An 18,268-nucleotide genomic window follows, 5' to 3' on the forward strand; every position below is an offset into this window, starting at 1 on the left:
CGTGAGAATGCTGCCCCCTCGGAGGGCTGTGCTGGCTCTCTGCAGCTAACCTCAAGGTGCTGCGTGAGAATGCTGCCCCCTCGGAGGGCTGTGCTGGCTCTCTGCAGCTAACCTCAAGGCGCTGCGTGAGAATGCTGCCCCCTCGGAGGGCTGTGCTGGCTCTCTGCAGCTAACCTCAAGGCGCTGCGTGAGAATGCTGCCCGCCCGGAGGGCTGTGCTGGCTCTCTGCAGCTAACCTCAAGGCGCTGCGTGAGAATGCTGCTGCTGGCTCCCAGCTAACCTCAAGGCGCTGCGGAATGCTGCCCCCTCGGAGGGCTGTGCTGGCTCTCTGCAGCTAACCTCAAGGCGCTGCGTGAGAATGCTGCCCCCTCGGAGGGCTGTGCTGGCTCTCTGCAGCTAACCTCAAGGCGCTGCGTGAGAATGCTGCCCGCCCGGAGGGCTGTGCTGGCTCTCTGCAGCTAACCTCAAGGTGCTGCGTGAGAAGGGCTGTGCTGGCTCTCTGCAGCTGCCCTGCCCGGAGGGCTGTGCTGGCTCTCTGCAGCTAACCTCAAGGCGCTGCGTGAGAATGCTGCCCGCCCGGAGGGCTGTGCTGGCTCTCTGCAGCTAACCTCAAGGCGCTGCGTGAGAATGCTGCCCCCTCGGAGGGCTGTGCTGGCTCTCTGCAGCTAACCTCAAGGCGCTGCGTGAGAATGCTGCCCCCTCGGAGGGCTGTGCTGCCCGCCCGGAGGGCTGTGCTGGCTCTCTGCAGCTAACCTCAACGCTGCGTGAGAATGCTGCCCCCTCGGAGGGCTGTGCTGGCTCTCTGCAGCTAACCTCAAGGTGCTGCGTGAGAATGCTGCCCCCCCGGAGGGCTGTGCTGGCTCTCTGCAGCTAACCCAAGGTGCTGCGTGAGAATGCTGCCCGCCCGGAGGGCTGTGCTGGCTCTCTGCAGCTAACCTCAAGGCGCTGCGTGAGAATGCTGCCCCCTCGGAGGGCTGTGCTGGCTCTCTGCAGCTAACCTCAAGGCGCTGCGTGAGAATGCTGCCCGCCCGGAGGGCTGTGCTGGCTCTCTGCAGCTAACCTCAAGGCGCTGCGTGAGAATGCTGCCCGCCCGGAGGGCTGTGCTGGCTCTCTGCAGCTAACCTCAAGGCGCTGCGTGAGAATGCTGCCCGCCCGGAGGGCTGTGCTGGCTCTCTGCAGCTAACCTCAAGGCGCTGCGTGAGAATGCTGCCCCCCCGGAGGGCTGTGCTGGCTCTCTGCAGCTAACCTCAAGGCGCTGCGTGAGAATGCTGCCCCCTCGGAGGGCTGTGCTGGCTCTCTGCAGCTAACCTCAAGGTGCTGCGTGAGAATGCTGCCCCCTCGGAGGGCTGTGCTGGCTCTCTGCAGCTAACCTCAAGGTGCTGCGTGAGAATGCTGCCCCCCCGGAGGGCTGTGCTGGCTCTCTGCAGCTAACCTCAAGGCGCTGCGTGAGAATGCTGCCCCCTCGGAGGGCTGTGCTGGCTCTCTGCAGCTAACCTCAAGGCGCTGCGTGAGAATGCTGCCCCCTCGGAGGGCTGTGCTGGCTCTCTGCAGCTAACCTCAAGGCGCTGCGTGAGAATGCTGCCCCCCCGGAGGGCTGTGCTGGCTCTCTGCAGCTAACCTCAAGGCGCTGCGTGAGAATGCTGCCCCCTCGGAGGGCTGTGCTGGCTCTCTGCAGCTAACCTCAAGGCGCTGCGTGAGAATGCTGCCCGCCCGGAGGGCTGTGCTGGCTCTCTGCAGCTAACCTCAAGGCGCTGCGTGAGAATGCTGCCCCCTCGGAGGGCTGTGCTGGCTCTCTGCAGCTAACCTCAAGGCGCTGCGTGAGAATGCTGCCCCCTCGGAGGGCTGTGCTGGCTCTCTGCAGCTAACCTCAAGGCGCTGCGTGAGAATGCTGCCCCCTCGGAGGGCTGTGCTGGCTCTCTGCAGCTAACCTCAAGGTGCTGCGTGAGAATGCTGCCCCCTCGGAGGGCTGTGCTGGCTCTCTGCAGCTAACCTCAAGGCGCTGCGTGAGAATGCTGCCCCCTCGGAGGGCTGTGCTGGCTCTCTGCAGCTAACCTCAAGGTGCTGCGTGAGAATGCTGCCCCCTCGGAGGGCTGTGCTGGCTCTCTGCAGCTAACCTCAAGGCGCTGCGTGAGAATGCTGCCCCCTCGGAGGGCTGTGCTGGCTCTCTGCAGCTAACCTCAAGGCGCTGCGTGAGAATGCTGCCCGCCCGGAGGGCTGTGCTGGCTCTCTGCAGCTAACCTCAAGGTGCTGCGTGAGAATGCTGCCCCCCCGGAGGGCTGTGCTGGCTCTCTGCAGCTAACCTCAAGGTGCTGCGTGAGAATGCTGCCCGCCCGGAGGGCTGTGCTGGCTCTCTGCAGCTAACCTCAAGGTGCTGCGTGAGAATGCTGCCCGCCCGGAGGGGTGTGCTGGCTCTCTGCAGCTAACCTCAAGGTGCTGCGTGAGAATGCTGCCCCCTCGGAGGGGTGTGCTGGCTCTCTGCAGCTAACCTCAAGGTGCTGTGTGAGAATGTTGCCCGCTCAGAGGGGGTGCTGGCTCTCTGCAGGTAACCTCCTAGAACTCATTTCAGTCTGCGGGCCGCAGCACAAGGAATATCCACTTGAAGCTGTCCTCAGGGCATTAGTTGATTCTAAGGGTCAGGGATAGGGTTGGGGTTGGGGTTGGGGTTGGGGTCAGGGACAGGGTGGGCTCATGTTGGAGAGGTGCAGAGCTCGGGAAGTGAAAGGGTTAGGGTTCAGGTTGGGGTTAGGTTTTAGGGTTGGGTTAGGATCAGGGTGCACTGATGTCAGAGAGGTGTCGAGCTCAGGAAGTGAATGGTAGGAGTAGTAGACAAATGCCCCAGAATCATCTGATGCCCTGAGGACAGTTTCTAGTGGAACGCCTAGAATAGGCTTCTGTCCCCATTCATTTTCTAGGGCAGCAGACTTTCTGAACCCATTCGTTGTTGTTATTTTAATGCAGTGGTACATCAATTGCTACAATTATATGGAAATCGTCTCCCACCTACAACACAGAGCTGATTTACATGATGATGAATTCTTTTAATATCAGACTAAATACTACCAAGCTGTATTGCATGTACGGTGTTATAATGTACATAAGGGTCCAAGTTGCATAGCGTTATTAACTGTTTAACAAGACCGGTTTGGATTGAACATAGAATACAAAAGGAAAGTCCATTAAGAAATGATTATATGCTTTTTGTTATGTTATGTAAAAATAGATAAAATAAACGTTTTTACTGATGCATTCCTTTTTAATATACTTTCTAGGTATGAATCCCCCAGAAGCCACCAGTATGGATACATTATCACAGGCAATGTTCTGGTCTAACTTTATTAGGATTTTGAGTTGATTATACCAGAAAGCTGTATATTTGGCACAAAGGACTGGCGTATTTTTATTAACGTGATGTGTCTTTAGTAATTTATTAAATAAAAATATAGCCACCTCCACGTGAAAAGTGGCAGAAGTAGTTGGGCAACTCTGGCATGACACAAGATAGTTGATCCTTCTGGTTCAGACAGGTGATGAATGGATTGGTCATGTGATTATTGCATGAAATGTGCCTCCTTTCAATCTTGTTACAACTGGCACACAACCCTTCTGATTCTGAATTTAAGAAATGTATTATTTGTTGTAAGAAAGTTAGTGAAAGATTTTCATGTATAGTTTCTTTTTTTAAAAATTAGATGTGTAGTTAATGAGTTGTTACTCATGACTTCACATATTCACCATTTGTTGGTACTTTTCAGTATTTAATGTCATGCTGGCTATGTTTTCATATTTTTTTTGTATTGATGAGGGCTAGATGAATGACAAACACGCTTTTTTTCACTCAGTAGGCCTACATCTTGTGTAGTTCAATGTTTCTGCAAGTGTATGTGATTTTATTTTTAATCCCATGATATTGTGATATGGAAATTATTAGCTATATGAATATCATATCAAAATATCGATATTGGTGCCCCTTCTTTTAATAGACTTTCTAAGTATAAATGTCCCAGAAGCCACCAGTATGAATATATTATCACAGGCGATGCCCTGGTCTAACTATATTATGATTTTGAGTTGATTATATCAGAAGGCTGCATATCTGATGCAAAGGACTGGTGTATTTTTATTAATGTGCTGTGTCTTTTGTAACTTACTTAATGAAAAATAAATATTTTAGACACCGTCACTTGAAAAGCGGCAGATGAGTTTGTGCAACGTTGGCGTGACACAGCATCATTGATCATTCTGGTTCAGCCAGTGATGAATGGGTTAATAATGTGGTTATTGCATCAGATGTGTGGCCTTGCAATCTTGTTATGACAGGCACAGCACCCTTCTGATCCTGAACCTTCAGTGTATCCATACTCCAAATAAAGTTAGCGCTTTGTATTTTGGGGCTATAATTCTTAAATGGATTTTATCAGAAGGTGTACAATCAGTTAGTCTTCTGTACTTAAATCAGTAATTCTGAATACATTTCTGTGTGCTCTTTCTGACATTCCTGTTTTTTTATACTGCACAGATGTAAGCCTCTTCCATGATTTTATATATAAATAACACTGTTAATAAAATCATATAGACTGGTGAACTTCAATGCAGTAAATAAAAATACTTTCTTCTCCTAGTAAAATCATTGATTGTATGACTTTACAACCTCTAAAACACTCTTACTTGATCAATTAAGTGGGTAAAAGCACTGGTTTAGTGTGCACTTTAATAACACTGAAAAACTAGTGAACAGGGTTTGCTTTTTCTTCCCTTTTAAAGTATTAAATGTAAAATAAATTATTCTCATTGCTACATCTCCCCCCCCTCTCTCTTTCTCTCTATCTATTCTACCCTCCCTCCTGTCCTACACTCATTAATTACTCCATCATTAGCACCCTGCGGTTCAACGGATCTGTGTGAAACAATCATCTCTGCCTGTCATTAATTAGCAGTGACAGATCAACTCAAACGAGAGAGAGAGAGAACAATGTGTCTTATATTGCTTAAATGAACAGAGGGAATATTCCACTATATTACTCAATCAAAAATGATCACAGAAGCAGTCAACAGAACTAATACTATATCTATCTATCTATCTATCTATCTATCTATCTATCTATCTATCTATATATATATATATATATATATATATATATATATATATATATATATATATATATATATATATATATATATATATCGATAGAGTCATAAGAAGAACATAAGAAAGTTTACAAACGAGAGGAGGCCATTCGGCCCATCTTGCTCGTTTGGTTGTTAGTAGCTTATTGATCCCAGAACTTATCATCTCACAACAGCTTCTTCAAGTATCCTAGGGGTTCAGCTTCAACGACATTACTGTTGTAATGACCCCCTCAACTCTCAACAACTCTGTTAAACAATAAGAAGAATCATATATATATATATATAATATAGATATATATATATATATATACGTTGACCTGCATCCAAATTTAGTGTCTACGATTGTATTTAGAAGGATTACAATATATTTTTATTAAAAATGAGCTATGAAGCTCAATGGGCTTTCCCTGGTTACCCTGTTATTTTAATGTGATTTTAATCCTCTTTTGGGGATTTATTGTTGCTTATTTTGTTTTTATTTTTACACAGAGTATTAAAAATCCTACAACTTTATTTTTTGTTATTGTGCTGAATTAGGTGGGATTTATAATACCCCGTAATCAATAAATATAGAGAAGCAACACTGGCAATAGAAAAAATGAGAAAAAAAATCTAACATTTTATTTTGACATATTTTAAAAAGACACTTATACAAAAAGAACAGTATTCCCTCCAAACTAATGTAGCACTCAACCACTTCACATCTAATTGTAAAGTTACCGTATTAAATAAAATGTCCACCACACCATGCCCGCCTTTAATCTTTTATATTCAGACCCTTCTCGTTATTCTGTTTTATAATATTTACATTGATTTGTTTTTAAATATGGCTTCATTTACTCGCTGCCCTGGTCCTGGAGAGATTCCTACATATTCCTACAGATCCTCAATCCTAATTCATCTTGACTTATTAAGGCAGTAATTGGTGAAATTATATAAGTGAGAGCTTGGTTGAAAAGAAAACCAGAAGACCCTGCAGCTCTCCAGGACCAGCGCTGGAGACCCCTGGTATATACAGTAATATAATGTATGCAATGGTCCAAGTTTCATCTTTTATAACTACTTAACAAGACCGCTTTAAATTGAACATAAAATAAAAAAAGAAAGTCTATTAAGAAAACGTTTTGTGTCTTTCGTAACTTATTAAATTTAAATAAACATTTTAGACACCGTCTCTTGAAAAGTGAAAGACGTAGTTGGGTGATATTGTGTCATTGATCCTTGTGGTTCAGCAAGTGATGAACAGGTTGATCATGTGATCGCTGAGTGAGATGTACTCCCTTTCAATCTTGTTACGATTAGCACAGCACCCTTCTGATTCTGAACTTTGGAAAATGTGCTTTATTCTGCAGTCTTCAGTGTATCTGTACTTACAAGAAAATGAACAGTTCTCCATTTCATATCTCAACATGTCGTCGTCTCTGGACCATAATTCTTAAGTGGATATCAACAGAAGTTGTTGAAGATATTATAATCTACATCATGTTGATTTGCGAACCAATTAGTTGCTATGTCTTGGGAACTTTTTTTTGTTTTACCATAGTAAACTACTGTTAGGGAAACAACTTGAATTGTTTATTTGCCTTTTCAGTAGTTTTAAGGTGCATTGCATTTTCTTTCAGTTTGAAGCAGCAGTATGATTTCCACATGACTGCACAGTTAGAATGTGCTACCTGCTTTAATCAGATCTGAAGGAAACTCTAAAACAGTTTTATAGGGAGTGCAGTGTGTGAAAGCATTCCTGTGTGAGACATGGGGATGCTTTGTTTTTGTTCATAAAATGTATTTGATACAGGCATCCTATCTTGTTTATTGTTTTGCAAACACAATAAACCCTCTAATGCGTAGTTATGGTAACAGAAAACTATGGGTACGCTGCCGCTTTACATCTTTACCATGCACACACAACATTTGTCTTTTTACTTTTATAAAACCCTGGGTTAATATTTTTGTATAGAAATATTTGTATATAAAAAAAAAAAATGTTTCCATGTGTTTTATTTAATTTAAAAGTAACCAGGGATTACTGATTTGCACATTTTGCTGCAATATATAAGGCATTTTCAATCCGGTCATTCTGGTAAGGGTTATTTTTCCATGTCTCCTGTACTGTCTGTAGTGCAGTACAGAGTCTGATGCATACAGACTTCACAACGAGCCCGAATACATTAATACAGTGCTTTGATACTGATCATACTCCCAGATCGTTGTAAGAAGCTACTAATAATGCAGAACAGCATCTTTGCTGCATTCAGATAAATAAATAAATCATGTAAAAAGCAGCTTAAACAACAGGAGTGATTACTAGATCACGTGGTGCTATGATCTAGGTTTATACAAAATACAGAAAGATGGTTGACACAAATAATGAGTGGGAAAACTTTTGCGTGCCGAATAGTCAATTTCACACAGCTAGTCAGTCGTGTGTGGGGCAAGTACGGTGAACAGGTCGCCTGTGCATTCGTAAGACAGCGGAGCGTAAGTCTGACAGACACGACTGACCACAAGAGGGGGAGACGTTTGTGTAACTGGCTTGAACTGGGCTTAATTGAGTGCCCCGCTCTCTCTCTCTCTCTCTCCTCTCTCTCTCTCTCTCTCTCTCTCTCTCTCTCTCAGTGTTACTGCCTGGCTGTATCTGCTTCTTCAGCAGCGTGTAGTATATCCTGCTATAGAAGCCTACTATAGGGTTGTATTTTAAAAAGCGTGCTGCTATACTTGTTAAAACCTGCAATTAAGAAGAAAAAAAACAACTATGATAAAAATGACTCATGGTTTTGGGCATTTTATGCACAGATAGCATTAATAATTGCACAGTTTTTATCATTTTTATAAGCCACCTGTTAATATTAAGCAGCGATAATTCAAATAATACACAGTTGGAAAGAACATTTGACAAAATCTGCTATTATTGATTTATGTTATTTTACCATCAGCCAGCCATGCCGGACAAAGTGTGAACCCTCCCTCAAGCACGACCTCTGCACGCAGTATTGTTGCAATGTGATGGCATTCACACGCAGATGCTTTTATGGCCGCAATGGCGTTTTTAATGTACGATTGTCCGTTTATTGTTTTCTTTTCTTTGCAATAATACATTCACATTTTATAGTGAATTTAGAAATTACTAAAAGAAACCTAATACATCCACGGAAAAATGAAAAAATCAACGTGGAAATGTGCCGTGGGAACTTTAAGGGAGTCTACATCAGTTAAATACTTTTTTTTTAATGATATGTATTTATTGTTTTGCTAAAAACCTGGTAAACGCACAGGATAACTATAGCTCTATAAAATGACACGTGTCACACTTTTAAACAGCAAACACTGTTCGTATTTCTGAAAAATATTGGTCGTTTCAGTACAGTTCTGTAATCACTGAACCGTCCATTTTAAATAGCAATTCGCGCATGCGCAGCAAGGCGACAGCTACTTTTATTCTCCCGGTCTACACATCTTCCCGTGAGGCCGGTATTTAGTTTAACATAAAATAAAAGCAGGAAGGTTTATTAAGAAACTAATATACTTTTTTGTTATGTTATGAAAAAATAGACAAAATAAACTTTTTTATTGATGTAGTCCCCTTTAAAGAAATACCAAGTGTGAATCTCCCAGAAGCCACCAGTATGAATACATTATCACAGGTGGTGCCCTGGTCGAACTTTATTAGGGTTTCGAGTCAATTATATCAAAATGCTGCATATTTCATACAAAGAACTAGTCTGCTGTTTTTATTAACGTAATGTGTCTTTCATAAGTTTTCACATTAAAAAAAAAATAAATAAATAACAATATAGCCACCTCCAGTGGCAAGGCGGCAGGCGCAGTTGGGCAGGGTTGGCGTGACGCGAGTATTTCGATCCTTCTGGTTCAGAAAAGTGATGAACGGGTTGATCACGTGTTCCTGCGTGACGTGTGCCGCCTTGCAATCTTGTTACGACTGGCACAGCACCCTTCTGATTCTGAGCCGCGGGCAGCGTGGGTTTTGTTGCACGAATGATAGATGTTTTTGCTGCATTAGTTGCATTTGTAGTTGTTGGTGATATTTTCGTATATTCAGTATATGTTGGTGCTTCTTCCTATTGTCTGTCATACTGGGTGTTTTCCTAGTTTTATTGTATTGGCAGTTGATTAGTTAAACGACAAGCACGCTTTTTTTTCGCTCAGTAGGCCTGCACCATTTTTAATTTTCTTGTGTAGTTCTATGTATGTATTTCTGTGATAAATTGATATAAACATGTATTTAATTTAATGGGACAGGTCGGGTTATAGATGCGAGAGATATACACTACACCTAGTTTTAATGGTATGTGTCCAAATGTGTTAGTATGGCATTCGTAAATATCTGCAAAACAGCTGGAACGGCATTCGGTTTAATGCATAATAAACACACGACATCTGCTGGACAGAGAGGTTACTCCAATACAAAATTCAACCGCTGATGCACGGGGGAGGGTGGTAATCTGTAATGAAATACAATACTGCTGGTTACTTCAACGCTTGTGTATGCAACATTCTGTTAAAATCTGTTTACTAACACAGCTGAATCTCAACCTGAAGCCTCCTCTTCTTTCTTCTCGCGTTCTCGTTTTAAATTCAGTCTCAGGTAGCGCGAGATGTGAGTCCCTTTTCCGAACTCTCACGAGATTCTGTGAGAGTGACCGGCTCTGATCAGCATGGCTGCCTCCTGATTACACGCGTGGAAATTCAGAGAAGAAAGTTAGGAAGCTTTTTCAAATACCGTACTGATCAAATTCACGGCATTGAAATAAATCGAATCAACGCCACCACTATTTCGATATATATATCTTTTCGCGTAGACCAAGAAAATGCAGCACGACGATGTAAGTATTGACTGCACGATTGACTGCAAGTCGTGTTAACACGTCAGGTCTGATCGGGTTTGTATCTACGAACAACACTAATATAATTATAATGCTTCTGTGTTTTTAGCTATTTAACTAATTCACACCTGTTTTAAAAACTCGTGGGTATTCAGTTGTACACGTGGAAAGCAAATGCTGCTAACTTCTCGATAGTGCCGATTTATATATTATACACAGATTTGTGTAGGAATGTGGATGGTATCTGTGAATGTTAGATTTGGTCTGTATTGGTAAAAATCAATGTTTATTTTAATAACATTTTTTTAATTTGGTTTGTGTATTTTTAAGATGCGCTAATGTAATGAGTAACAAACGTAAACACAAAAAATGAAAACAAAGTGTTTACCACAAATCAGACAGGAATTTTTTGTATAACTTTGATGTCTTTGTGCCAGACGATTCAATGGTGAAAATGTTAGATTTGTGTTTATTTTATTAATATGGTTATGTATTGTTTCAATCAGGCTGTTTACATATTTAATGCTGTGTCATTATTCGTGTTTCAGGTCATTTGGGATATCCTTGGAAACAAACAGTTCTGCTCATTCAAAGTCAAGTAAGTGTAACTGTCTGATTAGACTTGTGTAAAGCTGCAGTGACTGGCCAGCATGAAGAATGGAATGAGTTGACAGTCCTGTTTGTTTACATCATATACATATTTGCGTAGCTGTAGGGACACAACAGTAGTATTAATTCAAAATTACAAGAATCAGAATTTTGGAAATTCCAGAAGATATTGGACTCTGATGTTAATGTCAGTTTTGAGTATTCAGGGTGTGTATTATTTTTAACAAATTAATAACTAATTAAAAGTCCCAAATGATCCACACACCGCTATTTGAAGAGTGACGATTAAAAAAAAAAAAAAATTACTATATATATATATATATATATATATATATATATATATATATATATATATATAAAAAATATAAGTGCTCCGTGCAAATGTTTCAGGTGGCATGACCATCCTCGGTGCTAGCGAATGAAGAACACCTGAGTATTTACAGCTTAATTCAATTAAAGATAAATATCAGAGGTCAGGTGTTCAATTCAAGACAAAACAACATGTACACAGATCAATTAGTATGTTGATACACATGAGAGGGAATGTATTACTAAATACTATTATAAAATTTAATTATAGGACAAGTTACAGAAAAAAGCAAAGGTAACAATGGCAGAAACCATCAGTTAAATACATCATATTTCTAACTATTGAATTAAGATCTATTGAGTAGTCTATTTAAGTTTATGTAGATCTACTAAAGCCAAAATAATAAAAATGAACACTGATATTAATATCCAAAAAATATGTAAATACTATGTAGACAGTGGCGATGGAGCCAAATGGTAACAAGTCTTAAGTATAATGTAATGAATTATCAAATAAACATTAATGATATAAAGAATACAAAAGCAATACAGAAATAACAGTATTAGGTGTGTATTTCTAGGTAACATGATAATCCAAGTTCTTCACCATTTTCCCCATTTTAGAACAAAAAATCAGAACTTTTGTCGGAATGAATACAACATCACAGGCCTGTGTAACCGATCGTCATGTCCGCTGGCAAACAGCCAGTACGCCACAATCAAAGAGGAGAAAGGTAAGCACAGCTGCACTTCATATATAATGAACTGTGCACTGATTCTAGCTAAACACATCATTCCATATATATACTACCTGTTCTGCACATCCGGCAGCTTTCAAAGAAGCATGTTACAGCAATCGCGGGTCTTCATTTGGTATTGTTCGTGGTTATACAAAACTCTCACTGAGATGGAAATAAGAATCCCACTGGATAGCAGTTTCAGCCATTCCTGATTTTACTATGAGTTTTTATTAAAACACACATGAGCTTGCTACCTGTACACTGTGATAATTAAGCTGGTAGTAAAACTTGGAATAGGTGAATCTGCTATGCAATAGGAGTCATACTTGCACCCTGTCCCAGTTTGCATGCATTACTTCAATGAAGTGAGAGTGTAACAGACTACCTGTGTAATCTCAACTGCACTGGTTTTCCACCCCTTCATTGCCTTCTTTCCAGTCACTAACCCACCAGCGTTCTCCCCTTATGATTGACATGCATAGAACCGGAAGAGCAAGTGTAACAGACTGGCTGAGAGTCAGGTATGGGAATTGAGAGCTTAGTATCATACTAGCTGTACCTTCTTTTTAAAAGAAAATATGTTTGCTATAACATGTGCTTCTTTCACAACTGCTCATATGAAATCTTTCTTTTTTGTAAGATGTTAAACACATATCATAGTTTAGCAAGTCTAAAATGGTCAGGTGTGGTATTGTTTGTAAATTTATAATGAAATTGACTTGAAACTTGGGGTTGAAAAAGCAAAATTCACAGGTAACTTGGAATACTCTACTAGCAAAGCACTGAAGATTCAATCTTAGTTTGGTACTTTCACAGTTATGTGTTGATTACAATATTCAAATGCTGCAGTGTAGTATACACATGGCACTATGTTAATCATTTTTAAACGTGTTTTATTTCCAGGCCAGTGCTTCCTATATATGAAGGTCATAGAAAGAGCTGCTTTTCCAGCCAGAATGTGGGAAAGGGTAAGTTTTGACACTGTTCCTACACAGATACTATAATGTCTTAATTAGAAGTACAAGAAAATGTTTCTAATAGAAACCTGATACTCTTACCACTCTGTAAAGAAGTGTCTCTTACCACTCTGTTCCATGTCTGTCGCCACTTAATTCTGAACTGGGTCCTCTGGTCCTAATATTTGTTCTGTGTTTAAGTGGCTGGGGTTAACTTTGTCAACTGTTGATACATTTTTCAAGACTCCCATCAAGTCCATCCCTAATTCTTTGATCTAGGCAAAGTAAATTCAATTTTCGCACCCTTCTTCAAAGCCCATCCCTTTGCAGCTCTGAGATTATTGCAAATGAAGTGAGAGAAAGGAACTTTACATCTTAGTAAAAACGGTGCCTTTGCTTTCATTTTAGGTGATCAGAATTACAATAAATAATCAAGACACAAAATGATGAATGCCATTTGAATGCTCGATTAGTGGTCTAACCACAGTGTGGCTGCACATACTGTTTACCCTTTCCAGGTAAAGCTGAGCAAGAACTACGAGAAGGCTTTGGAACAGATAGATCTAAATCTCATCTACTGGCCTCGCTTCCTCCGACACAAGTGTAAACAGCGCTTCACCAAGATCACCCAGTACCTGATCCGAATCCGCAAGCTCACCCTCAAACGACAGTGAGTACGACACTGAGCGGCTTCCGTGCTGTTACAAACTCAATAGAGCTGAATGTAGAACTACTAAAAGAAACTTCAGTGACAGGTGTTTTGACCTAGATACCTTTTCTTCAGGGTTTGAAACTTGAAGTATATCTACAGCTATGGCCAAAGGTTTTGCATTACCCTATAGAATTAACACATTTTGCTTCATAAAGTACAATGTAAATCTGCTGAATAATGTTACGTTAACATGTTGAATTACACCCCGCTTTGTAGTTTTCCATATACTTAGCGAAAAAAACTGACAATTTGAAAAATGTGACATTTTGAAATCTAACTACTGCTGTACTAAATACTGTACTACTATTATGGCTTCTTTTGTGATGTCATTTGGTAGTCCTATGTCTCAATCCTAAAATTCCAGGTGATGCAAAACTTGTGGCCATAGCTGTAGATAGTTTTTTTCAGTTTACAAATCAAAGTGCACAGTAGAGCCTAATGTATTGGCTTATGTCCTTTTCTAGGAGGAAAATTGTTCCTCTAAGCAGGAAAGTGGAAAGGAGAGAGAAAAGAAGAGAGGTATGGATGATGATGATGATTATGATTGTGATTTTTGTATTTCTTAGGTGTAGGTTGGAATAAATGGAATGTTCTTAAGTAATGTATTATCTGTTATGTCATAACTGTACCACTGGACTAATTTTTGCAATTTTAGAGATTATATTATGTATTCAATACCACATGCTGATATATTGTTATGTATTCAATACCACATGCTGATATATTGTGTATTCAATCCTACATGTTGGTATTTCTGTTTTAGGAAAAGGCTCTTATTGCAGCTCAGCTGGACAATGCGATTGAGAAGGAACTGCTTGAGAGATTGAAACAGGGCACGGTAAGGACAGCACCTTTCATTCAAACTCAAAATGAAGCTTGTTTTCCCAGTACGATGAAATGCAACACCTGACACGTATGTTTTGCTCCCAGATTTGTCCATCATTATGTAACCCCTGTTTCTAATTTTTGGGTTTCGTTTTGATGTTTTCTCTTTTGGTTTCACGTCCTGCTACGTGGTTATGGCAGTTTCCCGTGCTGTCAAGTGAAGTGTTGTGTATTTGAAGTTTGGCTGATGGTTCTCCAGTCCATTCATTTGTTCTAATCACCAGTGCTGTGCTGCAGTGTAATGAGGTTTGTGTTGCCTGTAGCTGATCAGCGGGCATGACAGTAAGTTTGTTTTGTAATGAGGTTCGTGTTGCCTGTAGCTGATCAGCGGGCATGACAGTGTGTTTGTTTTGTAGTGGGGTTCGTGTTGCCTGTAGCTGATCAGCGGGCATGACAGTATGTTTGTTTTGTGGGTTTCAGTATGGAGATATCTACAATTTCCCGAGCCACGCATTCGACAAGGCCTTGGAGCAGCAGGATGAAGACGTTGAAACAGATTCATCGGAGGCAGAGGAAGAGGAGGAGGATGATGAGGTGAGTGTGGAAATCCAGTACAGCCATCAAGTGTAGGAATAATCAAATCGACACTTCGTTAAAGGTAAAAAAAAAAAAAATCACAAAATTAACAGCTGCACTAAAGATAACTGACGGCTTGGCATTTTATGTAGTGTTTGTCTTAGTGGCACACAATAATCAGTTTTTTATATTTTGTTATTTTTAAAAACTGCATTTAGAATTGCATCATTTAAATGTAATCCTAGGGATAGATTGCCATGAGAATTTAGAATGGTGTTCTTTTGCCAGTATATGTTAGTAATATTAACAGCTTGTAAACACTATGAGTAAGGCTGTGATCTTGTCACGGAAATTTGAATAAAGTCGGTGAAATCTGGAATAATCTGTAAAACCACTTTATTAGGCGCTTCCTTTATTTCTCTAAAAATACAGTATGTGAAAATACAAATCTGCGAGTATCTGACTTGTTTGGTTGTGTATGCACACAGCAGCAGTTACGCGTAGTGATGTAGGTCAGCGAATGAGACAGCTAAGCGAGCAAGCATGTAAATGGATGACAGCCAAAATACAACAAATTGTGAGTCAACTGTTTCCTGATAAGACAGAAGTTAACCGATTTAATCTGGGCACACATGGGTATTGCTGCCGTGCAATACCGCCAGTCGGTACCCGCGCACACATGAGCGGCGCGGCACCCCAGGGCATTGTTGCAGTGCAATACCGCCAGTCGGCACTCATAATTTCGATATTTTATTTAACATCATGCAATCAAAGAATCTATAAAATTGTATTGCAAAAGTCTACCGGAAACTACAATAGTAGTACAGTATTTCATGTTAGATTAAAAAATGTCACTTTTTTTTGGAAAACTACAAAGCGGTATGTTATTTCAATATATCAACGTAACATTATTAATTCTATAGGGTGTGATGCAAAACTTTTGGTCATAGCTGTAATGCACCCCTTATAATGTACTAAATAAAAACACTGGTTTGTTTATTAAAGTAGTTTTTCTGTCATCTATATTTTGGTGTATTTAGCCTACTACTGAAGTGTCCTTTTACTGTCTTGGCCAGTTATTTAGTTTAAAAAAAAAAAAAAAAGTAGTGAACTACAGAAAATGATTTAAAAAAAAAAAAAAAAAAAAAAAAAAAGTGCAAAAAGTGGTAAGAGTATCAGATTGGCTACAGGAAGGTATCGTTCCGCGCTGATCTGTCCAACACCATGTTAAAGCAGTGGCAGCGATACAGGCGGCAAAATGCCTTGCGTGCCATGCCTGTCTGTCCCAGGCTTTACAGAGGCTTTCTTTACAACATGCTGAAGCCTGTTTCATACTTCAGTAGCAGATGAATGCAATACATCAGACGCAGACAGCTATAAAAGCTGTGCAGCTTCACTGTTTGCTGTATGAAGGACACATCGTGTCGCAGCCCTTTTGACGGCGCAAAGTGGTTGCAGCTCTTGTTCATACTTGACACTACATTTGTGAAATTGGATTATTTGACATTTAAGTAGATGTTCTGCGTAAGTTTGTACCTCAAAAGTAATGTCGCTGGTACAGCCGTCCTCTCAACCAACAAAACTAGAAAGGGGGAATTTCAAACATTAACTAGAGAGATGCAGGTCTATGACAGTCAGGTATTTGAGGTATTTTAGAATGACAGGTGAAAGGTTTGATGATCTGTTAAGGCTGCGATTCCTACGTGTTGGAGACCCTCGAGTGAAGTATGTACTGTAAGTTTTGAGTTCAAGTAAACATTTAAACTTGTCAGTAGTCTTTATATTGTTGGTTTTGGTGTACTATTTATACTGTTTAAAAGCTCTTATTTGTGTTGCTGTAGCTAAAATTACATTTATTTGGTGACCTTTCCGTGTGACTGCAAAACGGCACGTGTAACATTGTTATAAAATGTACTAAATGTGAATGAAGAAATAATTGTTTTAATATTTAGAAAACTCATTTCATGGGAGGGGGCTAGGCATACTGAAATGTTAAGATCCATTTCTTTAAATACTTCATAAGTGTGTTTCTGGTTGAGCACATACTCCCTGAAGAAGCTCTTGGGAGGCACGGTTTTACAGCTCGTTCTGACTCGCCCCTCTTCTCTGCAGGATGTTGGGCAGAGGGAGTTTGTGGAAGATGACGATGTAGATGAGAGCGACCTAAGTGACTTTGAGGTAAGAAGAAAAATAATTATCTTAAGACCAGGTCTAGTTTGATTTTGGAGAAACGCCTATATCAAAAGCAGTTGAAGTTTAAGGTAATAACTGACTGGACACTGAGTGTCTCTTGGTAGTATTATGACAGGGTTTATGTATTGAAAATTAAACTGGCAGAAACTGTCTTTACATGTTGTTTCTTTGTTTTTAATAAAAAAAAAAAAAAAAAAAAGATACATAAATATGTATAAACTCTATGGAGTGCATGAAACATGTTTGGCTGAGTGATGGGTAGGGTGTATTCTCAGTGGTCAGGAATTCCAAACTGAAAACAGTGTTTCTTTCAGGAAATGAATAAATTGAAAGGCAGCAGCGATGAAGAGGAGGAGAAATCCAGCGATGAGGAGTCTGAAATGGAGGTTACGAGCGAGGAGGAAGTGGAGGCGGAGGGCGAGTCTGCAAAAGGCAAGAAGTCCAAGGGCAAGGCGCCTCTGAAAGGAGGGATCAGGAAGAAGCGCGCGTACGTGGAGATCGAATATGAGCAAGAGACTGAACCGCCCGCCAAAGAGAAAGCGACATAATGTACTGTGCGCCATCCTGTCCTGTGTATCCAGAGTAACACTGTCTCCTGGACCCACACTATAGCACTGGGCTTAGACTCCATGATAGAATGACATCATACTCATTTCATAATGCGGCCATCCTCTGCTTTTTTTCATTTGGTATTCAAGTCCTTTATATTTTTTGTTCTGTTGACACAGTACCAGTAAGAAAACTTTGAGTGGACGAAGCTGTTTAGTTGCATGTATTATTTACATGTCGGCCTTGAAAAAAACTGTCAGTTGCTTTTGCTAAATCTTAGCAATAACAATTGTGTAATATCTATTTTTGCTGATTGCTTCATTAAGATGTTATTAACGACCAAGTTCTCTTCCAAAACCATAGCAGTTTAAAAAATTTAAAAAAAGCAGCAAAATGGTGCTATAGATGTGTTCAAGTCCACACTGAAGTCTATTTCAGTACTGATTTTCTATCTTCGGTTCCCCAGCATGTGCAAAGGGGGACTAAATAAAACAGACTTCTCCATCTGAAAATATTTTGATATATTCATACATTCCTCTCATAATGGGGATTCCACATTGTGAAGAGTCATAAACGTGTTATGATGGTTTATTTTTTCGTTTATCCAAAACTGTTCACTTTTTGTAACCCTAAAATAAGTTGGGCTGGTTAATTTTTGCATGTGGGTAGTAAAAGAAACAGCTGATGTGAATTTTCCTGTTAACATGAATTATTGATTTTTGGAAACAGTTGATGAACCCTCATGTCTGTGTGTGTACATATAATACCAACATTGCGATCTGTATCATCTTATTGTATCATTCCCCGACGGGGAGAGCGTGGTAAAGCGCC

General features: G+C 40.6%; 1 protein-coding gene and 4 non-coding genes across 6 annotated transcripts; all 5 read left to right on the forward strand.

The window, feature by feature from the left end:
- The first annotated feature begins 3,505 nt into the window (after positions 1 to 3,505).
- On the forward strand, positions 3,506 to 3,609 carry LOC121303245. Its single transcript, XR_005947767.1, has one exon. It is a non-coding gene; the product is annotated as a small nucleolar RNA U13 (small nucleolar RNA).
- A 624-nt stretch (positions 3,610 to 4,233) lies between these two features.
- On the forward strand, positions 4,234 to 4,336 carry LOC121303247. The gene has a single exon (XR_005947769.1). It is a non-coding gene; the product is annotated as a small nucleolar RNA U13 (small nucleolar RNA).
- Positions 4,337 to 6,344: 2,008 nt separating this feature from the next.
- On the forward strand, positions 6,345 to 6,447 carry LOC121303246. Its single transcript, XR_005947768.1, has one exon. It is a non-coding gene; the product is annotated as a small nucleolar RNA U13 (small nucleolar RNA).
- A 2,536-nt stretch (positions 6,448 to 8,983) lies between these two features.
- On the forward strand, positions 8,984 to 9,086 carry LOC121303244. Its single transcript, XR_005947766.1, has one exon. It is a non-coding gene; the product is annotated as a small nucleolar RNA U13 (small nucleolar RNA).
- Positions 9,087 to 9,118: 32 nt separating this feature from the next.
- Positions 9,119 to 18,224, forward strand: LOC121303129 (protein MAK16 homolog). Of its 2 annotated transcripts, none has more exons than XM_041233612.1 (10): positions 9,119 to 9,430; positions 10,517 to 10,566; positions 11,511 to 11,620; positions 12,530 to 12,594; positions 13,101 to 13,252; positions 13,759 to 13,813; positions 14,058 to 14,132; positions 14,600 to 14,713; positions 16,808 to 16,873; positions 17,203 to 18,224. In XM_041233612.1, the coding sequence occupies exons 1-10, from the start codon at positions 9,428 to 9,430 to the stop codon at positions 17,434 to 17,436; spliced, it is 924 nt and encodes a 307-aa protein (XP_041089546.1). In that variant the 5' UTR covers positions 9,119 to 9,427; the 3' UTR covers positions 17,437 to 18,224. The 2 variants fall into 2 exon arrangements, with proteins under 2 accessions (XP_041089546.1, XP_041089545.1); XM_041233611.1 differs by lacking the exon at positions 9,119 to 9,430 and adding an exon at positions 9,451 to 9,968.
- Positions 18,225 to 18,268: the final 44 nt, after the last annotated feature.

The sequence above is a fragment of the Polyodon spathula genome, chromosome 31 (genome assembly GCF_017654505.1).
Source record: "Polyodon spathula isolate WHYD16114869_AA chromosome 31, ASM1765450v1, whole genome shotgun sequence".
In the NCBI taxonomy this organism is placed as follows: domain Eukaryota; kingdom Metazoa; phylum Chordata; class Actinopteri; order Acipenseriformes; family Polyodontidae; genus Polyodon; species Polyodon spathula.